General features: G+C 35.3%; 1 protein-coding gene across 5 annotated transcripts in view; it reads right to left on the bottom strand.

Moving 5' to 3' along the window:
- The window catches only part of OXR1 (oxidation resistance 1), a gene marked incomplete at its 5' end in the record, with an annotated part of 321831 nt that overhangs the window by 10627 nt on the left and 292350 nt on the right, over positions 1-18854 (bottom strand). For 4 of the 5 annotated variants that reach the window (XM_081111220.1, XM_081111221.1, XM_081111222.1 and 1 more), the window contains 5 exons: positions 2133-2206; positions 4642-4737; positions 6978-7130; positions 7920-8045; positions 9875-9955. In XM_081111220.1, the coding sequence (XP_080967346.1) occupies positions 2133-2206; positions 4642-4737; positions 6978-7130; positions 7920-8045; positions 9875-9955 (530 nt within the window). The remainder of the gene's footprint in view (positions 1-2132; positions 2207-4641; positions 4738-6977; positions 7131-7919; positions 8046-9874; positions 9956-18854) is intronic. The other variant, XM_081111223.1, reaches the window with a different exon arrangement.

The following is an 18854-nucleotide window of genomic DNA, read 5'->3' as shown; positions in this document are numbered from 1 at the left end:
CCAACAACTCCAGTTCATATCCAATTATACAATCCTATTACTGTAGAGATCAAGAAATAAAATGAAGCTCTAAAATTAACTTCATATATAATTAACTTTTGAGACAAGTATGGCTCTGTTATTCTTTGCCTGATATTGTGGGTTTCTCTTTAGCTCTAAGGTTTTAATACACAAGCTGGGGCAAAATAGGTTTACAGTTGTTTGTATTTAAGGTAATACAATACTTAATAGGTACTCATATAAGAATAAACTCTGGCCCGGTCAGTGTGGCTCAGTGGTTGAGATGGACCCATGCACCAGGAGTCACTGGTTCGATTCTTAGAGCACATGCCTGGGTTGAGGGCTCAATCTCCAGTAGGGGGTTGTGCAGGAGGCAGCCAACTGATGCTTCTCTCTCATCAATGTTTCTATCTCTCCCTCTCTCTTCCTCTTTCTGAAATCAATAAAAATATTTTAAAAATTAAAAAAAAACCCCAGAATAAACTGTTTCGTGTACTCACGAATGTAAGCCTACTTTTCCGAATGGTATATTTATAATCTTTCCTGTCAATTATTTCATAACAAAGTCAACCAAAAATGAGTGATGAAAAAGATTTTTCAGTAATGTATAATTTGGATAATGCTAAAATAATAATAATAATAATAATAATAATAAAAAAGAATGCAAAACCACAGTTTGCAACATGACCTACTGCTAAGAAAAACAACAACTCAACCAAACTAAATCCTCACAGTACAAAGTTAAGAACAGCTTTAAAAATCTGGGCCTCTGCAGCCCAGACCAGAAGACCAAATAAAGTGAAACTACTGACTACTCTGGCTTAACAGCGAGAAAATTCCTGAGAAATACAGAGTGGGCAAAAGTAGGTTTACAGTTGTGAGTAGACCAAACTGTTTATTCTTATTATTATTATTGTGTTATTACCATATGAACAACTGTAAACGTATTTTTGCTCACCTTGTATTTAACATGAGTTGCTCAGAGGCATAAAGTTCCATATTATCTAAAATAAAATGTGGGGTTAAAATGAAGGGTTCAATCTCTAATTCACTGCTAGAAACGTTAGACTTGAGTTGCTCAAGGTACCACATGTAATGTCTGCGGAAGCTGGAATCTGAACTGGGTCTATCTGACTCCAAAGCCGACATTCAGTCTATCACCATCATGATTTTGAGTTCTTCCTGTCTAGAATTCTGGAATATCAAGTCCCTGTAGCTCCCATTTTCTGAGCCTGTACTCTCCTTTTTCAAAGACAGTAAACTTGTCTTAATTTGTTATTAAATTAGCCAAAGGTTAGTTTAGTTTGCTGGAATCATGTTGTATAATTAATTAAAATCAAGTTCTGGCAGAAACTACTGATAAGCAAAATAGATCCAGAGATATAGAAGCATGAACAGACAGACCTTCCCCTCAGAGGGGAGGTAGGGTGTGTAGGAAGAGATCAATTAAAGACCTTGCATGCATATATGCATAACCCATGGCCACAGATAATAGGGTGGTGAAGGCCTGGGGCGGGGGAAGGAGGCAGGCTAGAAGAGTTCAATGAGGGAAAAAAGGGAACATATGTAATACTTTCAACAGTTAAACAAAAATCAAATTACTTATTGACTCATACTGCTAAAAACAAAACAAATAAGAAAAAAAAAACAACCTGAAAACTTGGGGTGGGAAGGATAACTAAAATATTTTTGCAAAAACATTTTTTATTATTGCCTAAAATATCAGTCCAAATAGTCTCCAGGGTAGAATAACATGAAAACAACTGGACCATCTTTTTGTACATTGGGAGAAGTAACAAACCACTACGGTACTTAAAAATTGGGTAAGTTCTAAAGTATTAGTATATTTCTTTTTCAAATGCTAAGGAGTCATTGTACTCTAATAACAGATGGATTTTAATAAAAAGGGAATGAACTAAACAGCATTTTAAAATGAATAAACATATTCTACCAATGGTTTCAAATGCTACACTTAATCACCTTCTTGCAAATAAATTACACTTTCCTAAATATTATGTTCGGATTCTAATGTCAAACTTTCCAAAGATAACTTATTTTATAAATAACACAAATAAAAGTAATATAAATAAAATTTCTTAAAAATCTCATGGCAAAATGTTCAGGAGACTTACCCTCCACCACCAAAAGCTAGGGAATCCATGTCTCCTTTGATAAAAAACATATTATCACCTGTCCACTTAAAGACCTACATAAATGAAAAAAGAAAAAGAAAAAAAAAGCTTTATATATGTAGATGAAACAGTCACTAAACAGTTAATTCTCCTAAACTCCAAACAGTTAACAAAGTCTAGACGGATAGTAAGACAAACTAGAACAAGAACAAAGCGTTTGGGCAAAAGTTGTGGTGCTTTGGGTTTCACTGTTTGTATGACTAAATTTAAAAGCACATGATCTACTGTAACGTCATCTTCAATTCCAATTCCTTACCTCTTGACACATACTTCTCTTTTCTGACTATATAGGTATTAAGAATTAAATGGCTAATGAAAATAGTTGAATACAATTGAAAATCAATTTAAAACACTGATGTGGATGTCATCACACGTTTTAACGTTAAACATGCATTAATTTGATAATATTGTAATACTAGAAGCCCGGTGCATGAAATTCATGCACTGGTTGGGGGGGGGGGGAGGATATGGGGGGGAAGAGAGGGTCCCTCAGCCCAGCCTGCATCCTCTTGCAGTGTGGGAGCCCTCAAGGGATGTCCGACTGATGGCTTAAGCCAGCAGTTGGACATCCTTAGTGCTGCCGCAGAGAGCTCCCCCTGTGGGAGTGCACTAACTACCAGGGGGCAGCTCCTGTGTTGAGCATCTGCCCCCAGGTGGTCAGTGCGCATCATAGCGACTGGTTGTTCTGCTGTTCGGTTGATTTGCATATTAGCCTTTTATTAGATAGGATTTTGATATAGGGTCAAGGTAATTTCTTTGATATGTATTTTACTTTCATCATCCTATATAATAAAAGCCTAATATGCTAAGTGTCCAGTCCTCCATTCAACCAATCAAAGCATAATATGCTAATGATATGCTAGGGCCACTCAACTGCTCACTATGACATGCACTGACCACCAGGGGTAGACAGTTGACCAGCCGCTATGATGTGCACTGACCACCAGGGGGCAGACAGTCAACTGGTTGCTATGACAGGCATTGACCATCAGGGGGCAGATGTTCCAACCAGTAGGTTAGCTTGCTGCTGGGGTCTGGCCAATTGGGACTGAGCAAAATTGGCCGGATACATCCTGGAGCCCTCCCACAGTCCCTTCCTGGCTGGCCAACCTCCCACATCCCTCCCTGGTCCCAATTGTGCACCGGTGGGGTCCCTCGGCCTGGCCTGCGCCCTTTTGCAATCCAGGACCGCTCTGGGGATGTTGGAGAGCCGGTTTCAGCCCGATCCTGCAGGCCAGGCTGAGGGACCCCACTGGTGCACAAATTTGTGCACCAGGCCTCTAGTTCTTATATAAGCTCGTGACACGTTTATAATTTCCCATTTCAATTTCTTTAAAGAGCAGAGAGAAAATAAAAAATACTTGAGACATCCAAGGGTAAAACTTCTAGATGTTAATATCCCTAAATATTTTTTTCTAAGCTTTCATGGGAGTTTTACCTAAACTTAATACAATAGCAATTTCTAGCACCTTACTCTTACTAAATTTTTCCAAAGAATTCATTATAGTTTAAATAAGATAAACCTTAACACTCACTTTTTCAATTATATAACATTTAATTACATTATAACAATTACCATGTAGAAATAGCATTAAAAGATTTGAGAATAAGCACCATAGAATCTTAAAATTTCTGTAACAACTATAGATTCCAGTGAGGTGTAGGCATCAGTTGATATGTTTTGTGAAGGGAATGGAAAACACTGGCTAATCTGATGAGCCAGTTAAATGCAAGTTTGTTAAGGAAGTTTCTATTGTATTATCAAATCCTTTCTATTTTGTTCATTATAGAAACTGTTCACAGAGACCACTCATTTTTTTTAAAACAAATCTGTTGATTCCTTTTTCAAGATCATAATTTCATCTCTTAGGAAAGGTTTGACATGCTGAGCCTTAATGTACCTGAGATGCTAGGGTTGTACTCAATGTTTTAAACAGAATCACACACTCACTAAAATTCATGTATAACTTTACATTTTAGATCTGATTGGCATTAGAATATTTTCAATTTAAGTTAGTCAAGCCACTATAAAAAAAAAGGGTAATCACTTTTGAATAAAACAAAAATAATTTATTTTTTAGGTTTTCAAGATGTACATCATTATGCTTATTTAGTCATTAAAAGTTTCTAGGAATTTCACAATGGCAGCTCATACACAGAATAGCAATAATGCTATACACTTCTTTCTGAGCCCATAATGTGTGTCTGGCACCAGGCCAAATATTGTACATATCAGATTCTCATCTAATTTTTAAACAACTCTGGTGCACTTTATGGTCCCCATTCTATCCACAGAAAAAATGAAGCTCGAAATGATAAAAAAAGTGATATTTTCAGTGAGTAAAAGGCTGAGATGAGAGACAAGCGCAAGTACACAAGACTCCAAAGTGCATGTTCCTTTCATTATGGCATCTATTTATAAATGGAATGTTGGAATAACCATCCTTACCTCAAACTCTGGACGGAAGGTAAAAACAAAGGTTTCTCCAGTACCATAGAAGCCATCACTCACTTTAAATGGCTCACTTGCTAATGCACCGAAAACCTAAGGATAAAAAGAAAGCATATTGTTTTATTAAGCATTATCCTATTATATATGTTTAAGTAAAATGCAAATAAATAAATAAATAAATAAATAAAAGAAATCCAGTATAGTTTTATATATTTGCACTAACAAAGGGAAACATGATCAGTGGCTATATAATTCACATTAATGCCAAGTACAAATCCTATCAGTTTCTCTATTTTTCCAAATTTTAAAATCTAAAAAGATGCTTATTACAACAAACAGATAATCTTAAAAAGTGGCTCCCACATTTCAGGAGGACTTACATGCACAATGTGTGTACAGTAAGGATAACATGCTGCTGCGGGTGGAGCACCCAGGGAGAAAAAGCCCTTTAGGACAGGTAAACATTCTAGTACTAAAAGTATGCTATCTTTCTCTTCATCAGAGAGTAAACTCCATGAGGGTAGCCCTTGGATCTGAAGTGTTTGGTCCGTAAAGGCCATTGTCTTACATAGTGTAAGACACACAGCAGATACCCTAAAAAAAGAATAAATGAATAAAAAGACCTGAACAAGTCATTTCAATGTTCTCGGTCTAAGTTTCTACATCATAAATGGAATGTAGAGAACTTGACAAATGATCTCTATATTCACTGTTTTGACTTTCTATTTTCATTTTTAAAATAGACTTTCTTATTGAAAGGTATATATAATACATATATAATATATATATGTAATTTTGAATGATCACTAAGCAAAGTACCATTTAAGCTTCATTCAGACAAGAAACAGATTACCAGTACTCCAGAAGCTTTCCTTGTACCTCCTCTGCACTCTCACCCTCTCCAAAAGCCACTAGCCCAGCTGTGGGCAAACTACGGCCCGCGGGCCCGGGCCGGATCCGGCCCATTAGAAATGAATAAAACTAAAAAAAAAAAAAAGACCGTACCCTTTTATGTAATGATGTTTACTTTGAATTTATATTAGTTCACACAAACACTCCATCCATGCTTTTGTTCTGGCCCTATGGTCCAGTTTAAGAACCCATTGTGGCCCTCAAGTCAAAAAGTTTGCCCACTCCTGCACTAGCCCAACAATAACATAGATTTGTTTTGCCCATTTATGAACTTCCTATAAATGGAAAGTTACTCCTCAGTGTCTGATTTTAAACTCATATTATGTTTGTGGCACTTATCTATGCTAGGCATTAATAGTTCATTTTCATTCTTGCTTTTACTGGGTGTATAACCCTGAGAAAGTTGATACATCTCATAGGTCATAATCAACTCATCTTTAAAACAGGAATGAAAAAAATATCAATCTCATAGGGTTTTGATGATTAATTAAGATAATGCATAGAAAATGATCAGACAAGTGTGCACAATAAGCACACTAAAGGTATCAGAAGTAGCCCTAGTTTTTAAAAAAAATTAATATCGCTATTTCACCCCCTTATTACTCTCTAATGCTGGTAATTGACTTGGACTTGCTGTTTTAGGAACACGTGAATGTTTCCCTTGTTTATCTGTTGTTTTGCTCTTGGTATCATCTTCATACAATTATCTTTTTAATTTTAAAAACTTAACCCATGCTTCAAGACTGTCAATTTCCACCCTTTTTGTGAACCTCATTCTTATCTTTCCCAAATAGATATAAACAATCCTCTCTCTAAGCACCTCTTTTGTTCTCCTTAAGTAATTATATTTACTGCTTGGCATTAGAGACACTAATATAGTTAAACTATGGGTCCGGTGCATGGATTCATACACCTGTGGGGTCCCTTGGCCTGCGGCTCTCTGACATCCCCTCAGGGATCCCGAATTGTAAGAGGGCACAGGCCAAGCTGAGGGACCCCACCAGTGCATGATTGGGGCAGGGAAGGGACCACGGGAAGGCTCCAGGGAGTATCTGGCCCGTCTTGCCCAGTCCCGATCAGCTGGACCTCAGTAGCAAGGTAGCCTACCAGTCGGAGCATCTGCCCCTGGTGGTCAGTGCACGTCATAGCTACAGGTCGAATGGTCATTTAGGCTTTTATAGATATAGATATTCTTTTCTACCAGACTATAATCTGTTTGAAGGCAGGAACTCCTTAAAATGCAATCATGTACATATCTACCTTCAGAAGCACTCAGCATTGCCTTGCATATTAAAAGTACTCAATAATTATCAAACTTAATAAAATGTACTAATAAAAATAATTTTTGTCAAAAGAATATGCTAAAGTTCTGTTATTGTAATCTCTTAAAAGGTAAGGTGTCTATATAGCTATTTTCATACCTGTCCATCACTGTCTTTAATCACCATCAGCACTGGGGTGTCTAAACCTATCATTGTTCGATAAAGAGTCTTCAAGCTTGTGCCATGCTTCCCGGTACCATAAACAAGAGTCCATGGATAGCCAATTGTTCTTGGTGGAAGATGCTTGGTAAGCTTTGAAAAATAAAATGTTAAAATTTACTTGATAGCTTATTGTCAGTTTGTTGGCTACTAATGCCAGTTGAAATTGAATGGTATTTTATAAAATGTAGGCTACAAAAATAACAGTAGTTTATCATTCTGTAAGATACTGAGATGCTTGAAGAGTAATTGTACATTTCTCAGCATGAAATACTTTCTTGTCCAGTAGGAAAAGAAAGAATCATGCTGAACAAGATACAAATTAGAACAGACATAAGAAATATGAATTAACTTATAGTGCTCTCTGTCTTGAATTGACAAAAACATTGAGTGGACTGTTAACTTGATTATTAAAAACCTCTAAAATAATGGGCTCTGGAGGCAAACTATCAGAGTTAGAAATCAAGCTTCAATATTTTAATATATCTGTGTGACTCTAACAAATTACAAGTGAAGAAACTGTGCCCAAGTTTCTTCACTTATAAAATGCACACAATTAAGAGTATCCAACTCAAGTGTCGCAACAACTACATGAGATAATCCACAGAAAGCAAGTAACTAGCACCCAATAAGAAATTAAATATTGGCTATTGCAGTGGCTCAATCTGAATTGCTAATGTTAATTTTTTTAATGTTTGCTTACCCAAATCTCCCAGTATCTTCTATTACACCAGTTTGCTATATTGTGTTTACTTTTTCTTCATGGGAGAGGAAGACTGGGAGCAATGACCCTGCTTCCCCAGTTTTCAAAACAACTAAACAGAGGCTGTTTTACTCTTGGGGGTATACACTCAGAAATGCTTACATGTGAGTATGCCATACCTTTTCAATTTGATCTGGCTGTAAGAGTTCACTGGGATCACTTAGGTTTGGTCTAAAGGATTCAGACTCCAGGTCTGCCTTCACTGGAGCAACCTGCTCTGAATTGATGTCTTCCCTTGTAGTAATCTAAAGAAGCAAACAGCAGCAGTATATTAATATAATATTGCAAGATGCTTTCAAAATTTTAGCCCTTTGAGAGAAATTCAACTTTATACCTTAGAAAAGGTAGCTAAAGCTTTAATTTAGGATTTTAGAAGGCAAAGGATATTCCATTAAAAAATATCCAATGTAGAAAAAGACTTTTTAACTACAAGACGACATTTTTCTCATCCAGTACATGAAGAAGGACAGGTAATGAATAATAAGCCCATACTTATATGGGAAAGGAGAGCGTTGCATGCAAACTTTAATTTTGCTGATGAAGGACAAAAGTGACCCAACTAGCGTGCTTTTTATGTGTGCTATTTAAAATATGTGGGATTATTTTTTTCATGGTAAACATAAAATTTGCCAAAAATAATTCAGAAAATGTCCTCAGTGCTAAAATTTAAATTTAAAGAATAGTACAATAAAAAGTATAATTTCATTGATGTGTGTGTAGTTGCTTCACTGAAAAAGTTACCATTATCTAAAAAAAAAAATGCTTTCATTGTTCTTATGTTCTAAACACTGAATTTTTTCTTATTTAGTTGGACTAAACAAATTAAAAGGTTAACTTGTTCACAAATCTTTGTTTTAAATTAGATCAATTTGATGCATTAAAAAGAATGCTTTTGCTTGATGAAAATGATCTCTTTGATATTCTTAAAATGATAAAAATGTTGATTACTTCAAAACAAACTCCTATATAATCCCTGCTATTGGCACTTGCTTTCCATATTAATTTTATTTTAATGTATAAAACACAATAACATTAGAGAAGAAAATGTCTGAAACATAACCATCATCAATAAAATTTTTAAATTGGAAAATAGAGTTATTTTGGAGCAGATAACTAAAATATAGCAATGCTCGACGACTTATGATTCTACACAGAAATGGAATGTAGCGAAACTATTTTGTTCCTTTAACAGATTTCTTACCAAAACTTAACAGCATATATTTTCAGCCAATACATGTTCTACAACTGTATTGTTTTTTGATGAGAAGCTAAACTACAAATTCTTTCACATCATCATATTTTATCCTCATTTTGATGATGTGAAAAAAAATCCAAGGCAGCATGAGAAGCATTCAAAGAAAAGAAAAAAACTTAGTAGTTCCAGCAAAGCCATGAAAACATATCTTACTAAGAAGAGGAAAACACACAGCACACAAAACTGGGAAATTAATTTAATTGTATCACTTTCTTTTTTCTAAAAAAAAAAAAAAAAAAATCGCAAATATTATTTCATGAATTTTAAATAATCTAGTTCTGTGCCCAACCTCTACAATTTTTTATAGTATTTCTAATACCAACCAGGAATACCCCAGGAACAAAACAATTATTTCATTAAAATATTTGATGTGGGGCTGATACAGCTAAAGTAGCTTTGAAGAAGAAAGAATATTTAAAGCCTTACTATCCATTAAAATTTTAAAAATGTTCCCATCGCACTACATCTTTAAGATTCTGTTTAACAAAAATCCAATCTTAAACCCAAAGGCATCCTTCCAATGTTAACATGTTAAACGGAAACTCCTCAACGCTCAAAGAAACACACAGTGCTGAGAACAGTTCTATAGTGACAGAAAATTCCCCTGAGACTTTTTCAGCTGTAAAGATGACAGAAAAGATAAGCCTACAGCTCTTCAAAGCACTGCTGTCCTCTTTAGCACAAAAAGGAATTTTCTGATGGGCTAATTTAGTGCTACAGTCGAAACAAATCCTTCAAAAGTGAGATCTGCCCTGATGAAAGACACTACAACAGGGAGCAGTCACTCTCTGGAGGGGTTTAAACTACTGAAGGGGGCACCTGGAGACGTCTGCAGAGTGTGCGCAGTTCTTCAGTATTTAGAGCATCGATCCTGCGGTGATACTCAGCCACTGACACTACCTGAATATGGAGACAGGAAGACAATAATTCCACTGACAATTGAGAAAAATAGCCAAAACAAATGTAAAAAATGGAGAAACTTAAAAGGGGAAAGAAGTGTAATCAGGATTTCTTTCCCCAACTCCATGCTGAAAACCCAAGAGATTTATATATCAAACTGCAGTGAAATATACATAGTGAGTTTAACCACGACATCCAACTAGTTCGCAATATACAGTTTATTTTATGGATTGTCTCATGTAGAATTACAAAGGAAAGAATTATGAAGGAAACATGTAAAACATGACATTGCTTTGCTAACACCGAAGATTATTAGATCTAAAATCTTAATGTCTTGCAGTTTACAAAGAATATGGTAGTTTCCACCCTCTTCTCTGCATCAGTTTAGTTCAAACATTGCATCCTAATGGCAATGCCGGAAAAAATACTTCTAGGCAAAGGTGACAAACATACCCATACTATATGATCTGTATCAGAAAAAAAGAGGAGGAAGCAAGGAAAAGATATGAAGGAAATTTTAGATAACAAGAAAAATAAGCTCTAGAAAGTAGCAAATTAGATTTTCTAATCTAATCAGCGGTACCTTTTCAGGCATGTTGCCTACTTCAGTATTTTTAAATGACACTCCGGTTTTTGCCTCTCCTGTATATTTCTTTATGGGTGCTACTGTAGCTGTTATTTGTGAATAAAACATTATGATTTTTCTATATTCTAAATTCCTAAGGGAAATTCTCTGTCTTCTGTAATTGCCTAGACCAGTCTCTTGCATAGTGTTGAAGTTGAAAGCCATAGATGACAGAGAAACATTATTACAACAAGCCCACAAAAACAGACAAATTTCCTCAGACTGACGCAACAGCTCCTATAGCTTTTTCAGATTGTGAGGTAATTCCCCAAACGGTAACCACAATATAATGAATTCTGGTGGTGCCATAAATATGTGCTGATTCTCCTGAGTTACGACAAATTCCTCTTGTGATCAAATGTGTAGAGATTCCGGCCACAAAATGCAGTTAAACCAATTGGCCTATAGAGTTTACACTTGTAATTTAGGATTTAAAAGGCTCTTTTCTAGCCAAAATGAACTAGTCACCTGTAATGTTAAAGGTAACTCTAGAAAGAGCTATGTAAACCTGTTATGAAAGCTATGAAAGACATGAGAACAGAAAAAAGGGAAAGAAACTGAAAAGATTTCCATCCTGGCCATTGTTATTATATTGACTTTTGCAAAGCAACAGTGCATGCAATATGATAGCTAACTCTCTACTTACAAAGAAACCCAAAGTGCTGATCTCCAGCTCTGGGGGATCAGAAGGACCTGGTTTGGCCCCTTCCTTTTCTATTTCGTCATAAAACAATGGAAATAATAAGAGTTCATACTGAATAGGGTTTTTATCTAAAATGCATATCAAGGATTGAGTGTAGTGCCTAGCATATAGCAAATGAAAACTACTACTAACACTACTTTTAATTGATCATTTTTTTGCCTATTAACCTAAGTACTGAAGGATAATGTCTGAAGAACTTTCTCATTTATTGTTTTTATTTTTGATATTAAAATATTTCAGTTTTGAGAGCTCAACTATTTTGTATACCTTGAATGACTTTTCTGAAATTAATTTTCAATTTCAGTATTAAACACAAATATTAAAGAGCTTTCAATTGAGAACAACAGAATTCTCAGTGAACATGAAAAAACAACAATTAGGGACTAAAAATAAAAAGAATAAATGGTAAAAAAAAAAAAAAAAAAAAAAAAAAGGATAAATGGTGATGGAAGGAGACTTGACGCGGGGTAGTAAACACACAATACAACATACCAATGATGTACTGTAGAACTGTATACCTAAACCTGTAACATTTTATTAACCTGTGACACCCCAATACATTCAATTAAAAACCCAATAAATAAAAAACAGCAGCCTTGCTTTTCTATGGCTAGCAAAATAAAATATAGATATTTAAGGGTCAATTACATTTTTCTTTATTTTTCCCATGGCATTCAGTCTAGTCAGGAGTCCCCTAGCCAAGTATTTTCAAATTATATGACTTAACTACTCCTCTGAATACCTTCTATCCCTTCTAGTTAACACCAATCTTACACTTATTTCTTAAAGCCCCTTCTTTTACCATATTAAACACACTTCCTGGAGGAAGTAAAACTGAATTATAAGCTCTCGAAATGGAACAGCTATAACCTAATTTCATCAACATCACTGACAAAAGAAGTTATTGGTGAGGGAACCATGAATTGCCATTGTAAACATCTGGTAAATTCAAAATTTCTTTAATGTCCTTAATACTTTTAAAAAATGTAGTCTTTATTAAGACTTACAAACTCACCACTTCCTTTACCTTCTAAATATTTACTCATGCTGTGATGAAGATACATAAAACTATCAAGAGTTTATGAATTAATAAAAACAAGGGATTTGATATCAAATGAGTACAGAAATATACTTTCTCCTCTGAAAACAAAAGAATAAAGAGATATAGAATCCTAGAATATATGATGGAACTAGAATTAGTCTTAATTTTTATCCCTGGTAAATCATACTACAAGTATAGGATTTATTACTTTACCCAAAACATTAAACCTAAGCAGAAAATAGATATTTTTCTACAAAATGTCCTATATTACATTTTTAATTATTAAGGATACACAGGTGAGGAAACCAAGACCCTCCAATTAAAAGTGTGAAAAGTAATTTATTGAGGAATTAAGTGTTGCATGTACTGCTAAATCCCAGAGGTCTGAAGTACAACAGGGCCTACCCTCTGCAGAATTAAGTGCTTGCTCTCTAGTCCTTTTAGCCTTTGACAAGAATAACAAATAATGGCAGGATTAAATCTACCCATTTCTATACAAAGGTACCAACTAACAACAACAATCAGAACAGAACAAAAGCTGAAAATAAAGTAAAATTTAGTTTTTATTTGCTTTATTTTTATAGGATGCTATCAATTCCATAAGTAAGAACATGTTCTTCTAGATATAAAGACCAATATTTTGGTCTAATAATCCTTTTTCCAGGATATTCCAGTATTTTTCCCTAAGATTATACCACAAACCAACCAAAAACTTCCTTCCCTCAACTGTCTTCCAGAGTAACAAAAGTCTGGTAGATATCTGTGAATATGCCATTTTTATTCCTTACTTATTCCTTACTTTTATTCCTTAGTAAAAGGAGATGGGTAGAGAGAAAAATATTGTATAATCAATGACATTTATACTTAGTTTGGTATCCAAAATATACTAAACAGGAGGAATTTAAGTGTGACTGTTGTGTCTAACAAAAAGGGCATTCAGCAGCATCCTTGAGGTCACCCTTTGTTCTATAATTTCATCATATACAACAAAATCATATTACAAAATAAAACCTGAATTATGGCAAACATTTGCTTATTTTTGCCTTAAATTAAAACTATTGCTTTCAAAATGACTCTTTATGACACTATATTAAAGGAGGTATAAAAAGAAGCAAACAGAGAATCATGAATTAGATAACTGGAAACAGAGGGTAAAAAATTAAATCCAGAATTAATTCAAAACAAATCAAAGTTATGTTCTGAATAAATCTTCTGCATTTAAAATTACTTCCTATTATGTATATTTGCAGATGACTCAGATTTTCATGAGAAGGCTGATATATTCACTGTTCTTTTAGTCAAAAAGAAACCTGTTAACTACCTAAAACCATTCAACTATAATATGCATATATGGTATTAACTTCCTGGAACAATAAATATAAGAAGTGAATCTCATAAAAAGGGAATAATCTCTTTTCTGCATAGCATTTCAGAGGAAAAGAATACTCATTACATAAATCTGAAATATATAAATCCACTATTATAGTTGGAGACTTCAAAACTATAGGTGATTCAGAAATTAGTGGACAAAAAAATCAGTAAGGACATAAATAAATAAAAGAGCACCTTTAATTTACTGGGTCTAATTGATATGTATAAAATAACTCCTCCACCTGGGGGGCGGGAGTGGCAGGGGCGTCAATTGGGGGGAAAAGGAGACATATGTAATACTATAAACAATAAAAAAATAAATAAAATAACTCCTTCAGCAACAGTAGAATACACATTTTTCTCAAGCTCACATGGACATTAACAAGACAGACCACATTCTGGGCCATAAAACATACCTCAATAAATAGAAATCATAAAGAATGCTCTCAGACCAAAATGAAATTAAACTAGAATCAATAACAGAGGAATAGTGGGAAAATACTAAAATACTTTTAAACAACACACTCCTTATTAATGCATAGTCAAAAAAATTCTGTGAAAAACAAAGTATTTTGAACTAAATGAAGCTATAGCAGCAATCAATAAAATAGAAAACAGAAAATCAATAGAGAAAAATCAACAAAACCAAAAGCCAGGTCTTTGAAAAATGTGATAGCCAGTTATTAGACAGACATGAGCATAGCAAGGACAATGGGCCAGGAACAGAGGTCATCTGGATGGAAAGCCCTGGGTGCCTAACAAAGGACAATTAGAGGGACAATAGTCTCCAGGGTCATCTTTCCTCCCCTAACATATCACTGGTCATGTGGTTTGGACCCCCTGACTTTTCCTCCCTAGAGATAACATCTAGGCTCAGTTGTATTTCAGCTCAAGGCCCAGAAAAACAGCAAAACCAGACAAGCAACACCATGCCAAGGCTAACCTCAGGACCAGCTGCACTAAGGAATAACCGCCCTGCCATGGTGCCAACCAATCAGTGGAGACCATGACCTGGAAGAAGCACACTTGGAAAGCTGATGAATATTCTATTGAGACCCTCCCCTGAGGCCACCCTAAAATCTCAACCTGCAAGAGAGATAAATACCCTCAACAAAAAGGACCCAGGCATGTATATAAACTATAAGGGACCCCAGAAGATTTGCAACCAGAGGAGCAGTGGGCAGTGACAGCTCATCCCAGGTAACTCCCTGAACTTGTATCCAAGGCCCCATTTTCTCTGACTTCTCAGTGAGCCAAAGCAGCCCAGCCTAGGCTCTCCTGTTGCTTCTTCTATGCCCTTCTTTGTTTCATTGTCCTAAGTGTGTTTTTGCTGTGGCCAATAAATTCTTGCTTGCTTTGTTGCACTTTGTCTCTTGATTAAAATCTTTCAATCAATACAAGAATCGAGGTCATGTTGTCTTGCTGGTAATAAAAGTATCAATAAAATTGATAAACTTCTAGCAAGACTAAAATAAGAGAGAAAGGACACAAATTAATTGTATTAGCAATGAAGAGGGCCATCACTATTGATTCTTTGGACATTAAAAGAATAACAGAAGAATATTATAGAGAACTTTATACCCACAAATTTGATAACTTAGATGAAATGGACCAATTCCTTGAAAGACACAAATCATAACAACTCACAAGAAGAAACAGATCATCTGAATAGACCTGTATCTAGATAAAAAGTTGAATTAATAATAACCTTCCAAAACAGAATGTACTAGGCCCCACTTTAGCCAACAAAAATAGATTAGCTACCAGTAAACAAACACCAAGGTAACTCAACAAAAAGCTATGCAAATTTGTTGAAAGCTATGAATGACACGAGTAGAAAAGGGAGAAAAACTGGACAGATTTAGATTCTGGCCACTATTATCCTAATATATAAAAAGCCAGGGGCCATCATGACCTAAACGACTGGACAAACGAGGGAACACCAGGCTAGGGGTCCCGGCCAGCGCAGTGGGACTGAGTCCTGGGTCCCGGCTGGCGTAGCGGGAGTGAATCCTGGGTCCTGGCCGGCGTGGTGGCGACAGGGAGCTCTGGGCCTCAGGTTTGAAGGCTGGCCACATCCCCGATCGTGGGAGACCCAGAGTTCCACCACGCTCAGGCCAGGCCCCAGAGCTCCCTTCTACAGCCGCACCCTGGTGGGAGGGAGCTCTGAGCCCCGGCTCGGCAGCGACAGGGAGCTCTGGGCCCTGGGAAACTGGAGTCATGCTGCTATTGGACTGGCCTCTGGGTCCCTCCCCCCACGCCCACAGGCTCTAGGGAACTAGAGCCATACTGCGATCTGGGAATCTTGGTCCCTATCCCCGGCCCGCAGGCTCTGGGGAATTGGAGCCATGTGGCGATGGGACTGGACCCTACCCGAGGGGTCCCAGATTGTGAGAGTGTGAAGGCTGGGCTGAGAGACACTCCCCCCCCCCCACCCCCCAGTGCATGAATTTTTGTGCACAGGGCCTCTAGTTATTAATATTACTTAATCCTCATCTGGCTATTATTATTATTATATTAACTTTTGCAAAGCAAGAATGTGGTTATGGCCCCAGATGCTGAGTATCTGGAGTAAACCCAGATGGATTCACTGGTGAATCCTATCAAACATTTAAGGAAAAATTATACTGATTCTCTACAATCTCTTCAAGAACATAGGACAGAGGAAATACTTATGAATTCGTTTTCTGATGCCAGCATTACATAAATAAATAAATAAATAAATAAATAAATAAATAAATAAGGAAATATACAGACCAATATCTCTCATGAATATACATGCAAAAAGTCTCAACAAAATATTAGCCAAGTGAATCCAACATTTTATAAAAAAGAATTATGTACAATGACCACATGAGACTTATACCTGGTATGCAAGGCATTTGCAAGGTACTTCAGTATTTGAAAATAAACTGATGTAATCTGTCACATCAATAGGCTAAAGAAAAGAAATTGTAAGATTATATCAATAGATGCAAAAAAAAAGCACTATTTAAAACCCAACACTCAATCATGATTAAAAGTCTCAGCAAACTAGGAATAGAAGGGTATTTCTTCAACTTGATAAAGAACACCTAAAAAAACAAAACAATCCTGAGGGTCCTTATATCTTCAATTAAATTTAGCTTTAAATCCCAGCTCTAGACATCTTTCTATACATATATCCCTCAGAGACGTAGGCATATACTACAGCCAGAATGCCTCAACTCAAACCACAGCCGTGACCTTTATTGGTTTTGGTATGACTGCTATATGCTTCTGTTTCATAAAATGGAGATCACAGTAACAATATTTCACAAGTTAAGGATTAAATAAAATAACTCGTTTGAAGTAATACATGGCATTATTAGAAGTACACAGTGTTAGTAGAAATAATTACTTTTATCATTACTATAATTATTACATTGAGCTGAGGTCACTAGAAAAATTTTTACATTTAGTTTGTTCTTAAAATTCTCTCTGTGAGCTAATTCTTACACAGATGTAAATAATTCACCATAGGAGCTTTTCTCCAATGTTTTCATATGTGAAAGTCTAAAATACAAAAAAAACCGCACCAAAAAACACAAAATAACTGTCTTGTCAGAAGAGGGTTTAGATAGGGAAAAAAAAAAAAAAAGATGACTAAATTAGAGAAGTATGGATGCTGACAGAGATCAGTGTTGCTATTTAATGATTTATAACTTTAATATGATTAACCCTATATTTTTATTATAAAATAGCCTTATAACTTGCAAGCAAATGATAATTTGACAGACACTAAAAAGGCGGAATACAATAAATGGGCATATAAAATATGCAAATCTCTTCAAGTAAATAATTAGAAGATTAAAACTTAGGTGGTTTGTCAGAATAAACTCTATAACAGCTTTCAAAAAATAAAGATAGAAAGGTTAAGCATGCTTATAAATATGGTGCTCATTATAAAGCTAATTGATAAAGGTTTAACTTCTTTCCACATATTTTGGAGCATATTCTACTTAATAGTTAATGTCTTTGAGCCTTAACACACATAGAGTAAAAAAAAAAATCTATCTCTGATTAGCACACAAGGTTACTGTGAGGTCAAATATGATATGATACTATGCATGAGCATTTAGACAACTGTAATAGTTTACATAAATATGGCCACATTAGTACTAACTATAAGACTTAGATCTTCACTTAAGTCTATACCATTCTGCTAATCAGTTCAGCCAAGATAGAAATAATTATAAAAAGCTGCAAAATACAAAGTCCAAAAATAAGAAATACTTGTTATTCTCCTAGAAGAATTATTTTCTATTTTCAGTTTTAAAGCAGAAAAATCCCTTGGCAGGTGCAATCTTAATAGGAAATCTCAATCTACAAAACAAGTAGAAAAATTGCTAACCTAATCCTTATTTCCTAAGCCCTTTCTCTTGCCCTATAGCTCCCAGGTTATCTACTTTAAAACAGAAAACCAGAACCTCAGCTTGTCTACACATGAAAGCACATTATACTGTACTGTATTACCATTTTAGAAGATTCTCAAAGGCATCCCAGGGGGGAAAAGAATGTGCTGGGGTCAAGCTGTCTCTGCTCCAGAACAGCTTAGTTCAGTAACCACCCTATATCTGTTTTCCCATCTTTAAAATAGGCCTAATACTACTGACGATGCAAAGTTCCTGTGAAGACTAAACGAAATAATACATATAAACTATACATATGGCAGAGCTGAAGACCAGTGAGAAGCATGCTTTCATATCTGAAAAAATCATATAACAGCTTCCTATAAGGTTGAACAAAAATTGGCAAGTGTAATAATTGTGATATACATTATAATTACCTATAAAATCCAAAACATCTACAATTTATTTTGCCTGTATGTGTAATAAATTAAAACAATTTAAGTCTTAGAAAACTAATGATGGTTACTCTAATTGCAAATAAAATATACATGAATAGCTTCACTGTTCTTGCTTTAAAAAAAACCCCTGTGTTAACTGGCTATTCTGATAAATCTGATCACAAATTTACCCAGTCCAATCACTTCAGTTTCCTAACTCCCTGTGCTGATAAAAACTTGAAATCATTCAACGTAAAAATAAAAGGACATATAAGGTCCTCTCAAGCCCAATTAAAAATAACACTGATTAAAGTAATCTTGATAGTTTACATGCTTAACATTTATGGGTGG

The sequence above is a fragment of the Myotis nattereri genome (assembly GCF_964212035.1).
Source record: "Myotis nattereri genome assembly, chromosome: 17".
NCBI classification, from domain to species: Eukaryota; Metazoa; Chordata; class Mammalia; order Chiroptera; family Vespertilionidae; genus Myotis; species Myotis nattereri.
This window is presented reverse-complemented; position numbering and strand designations above follow the sequence as displayed.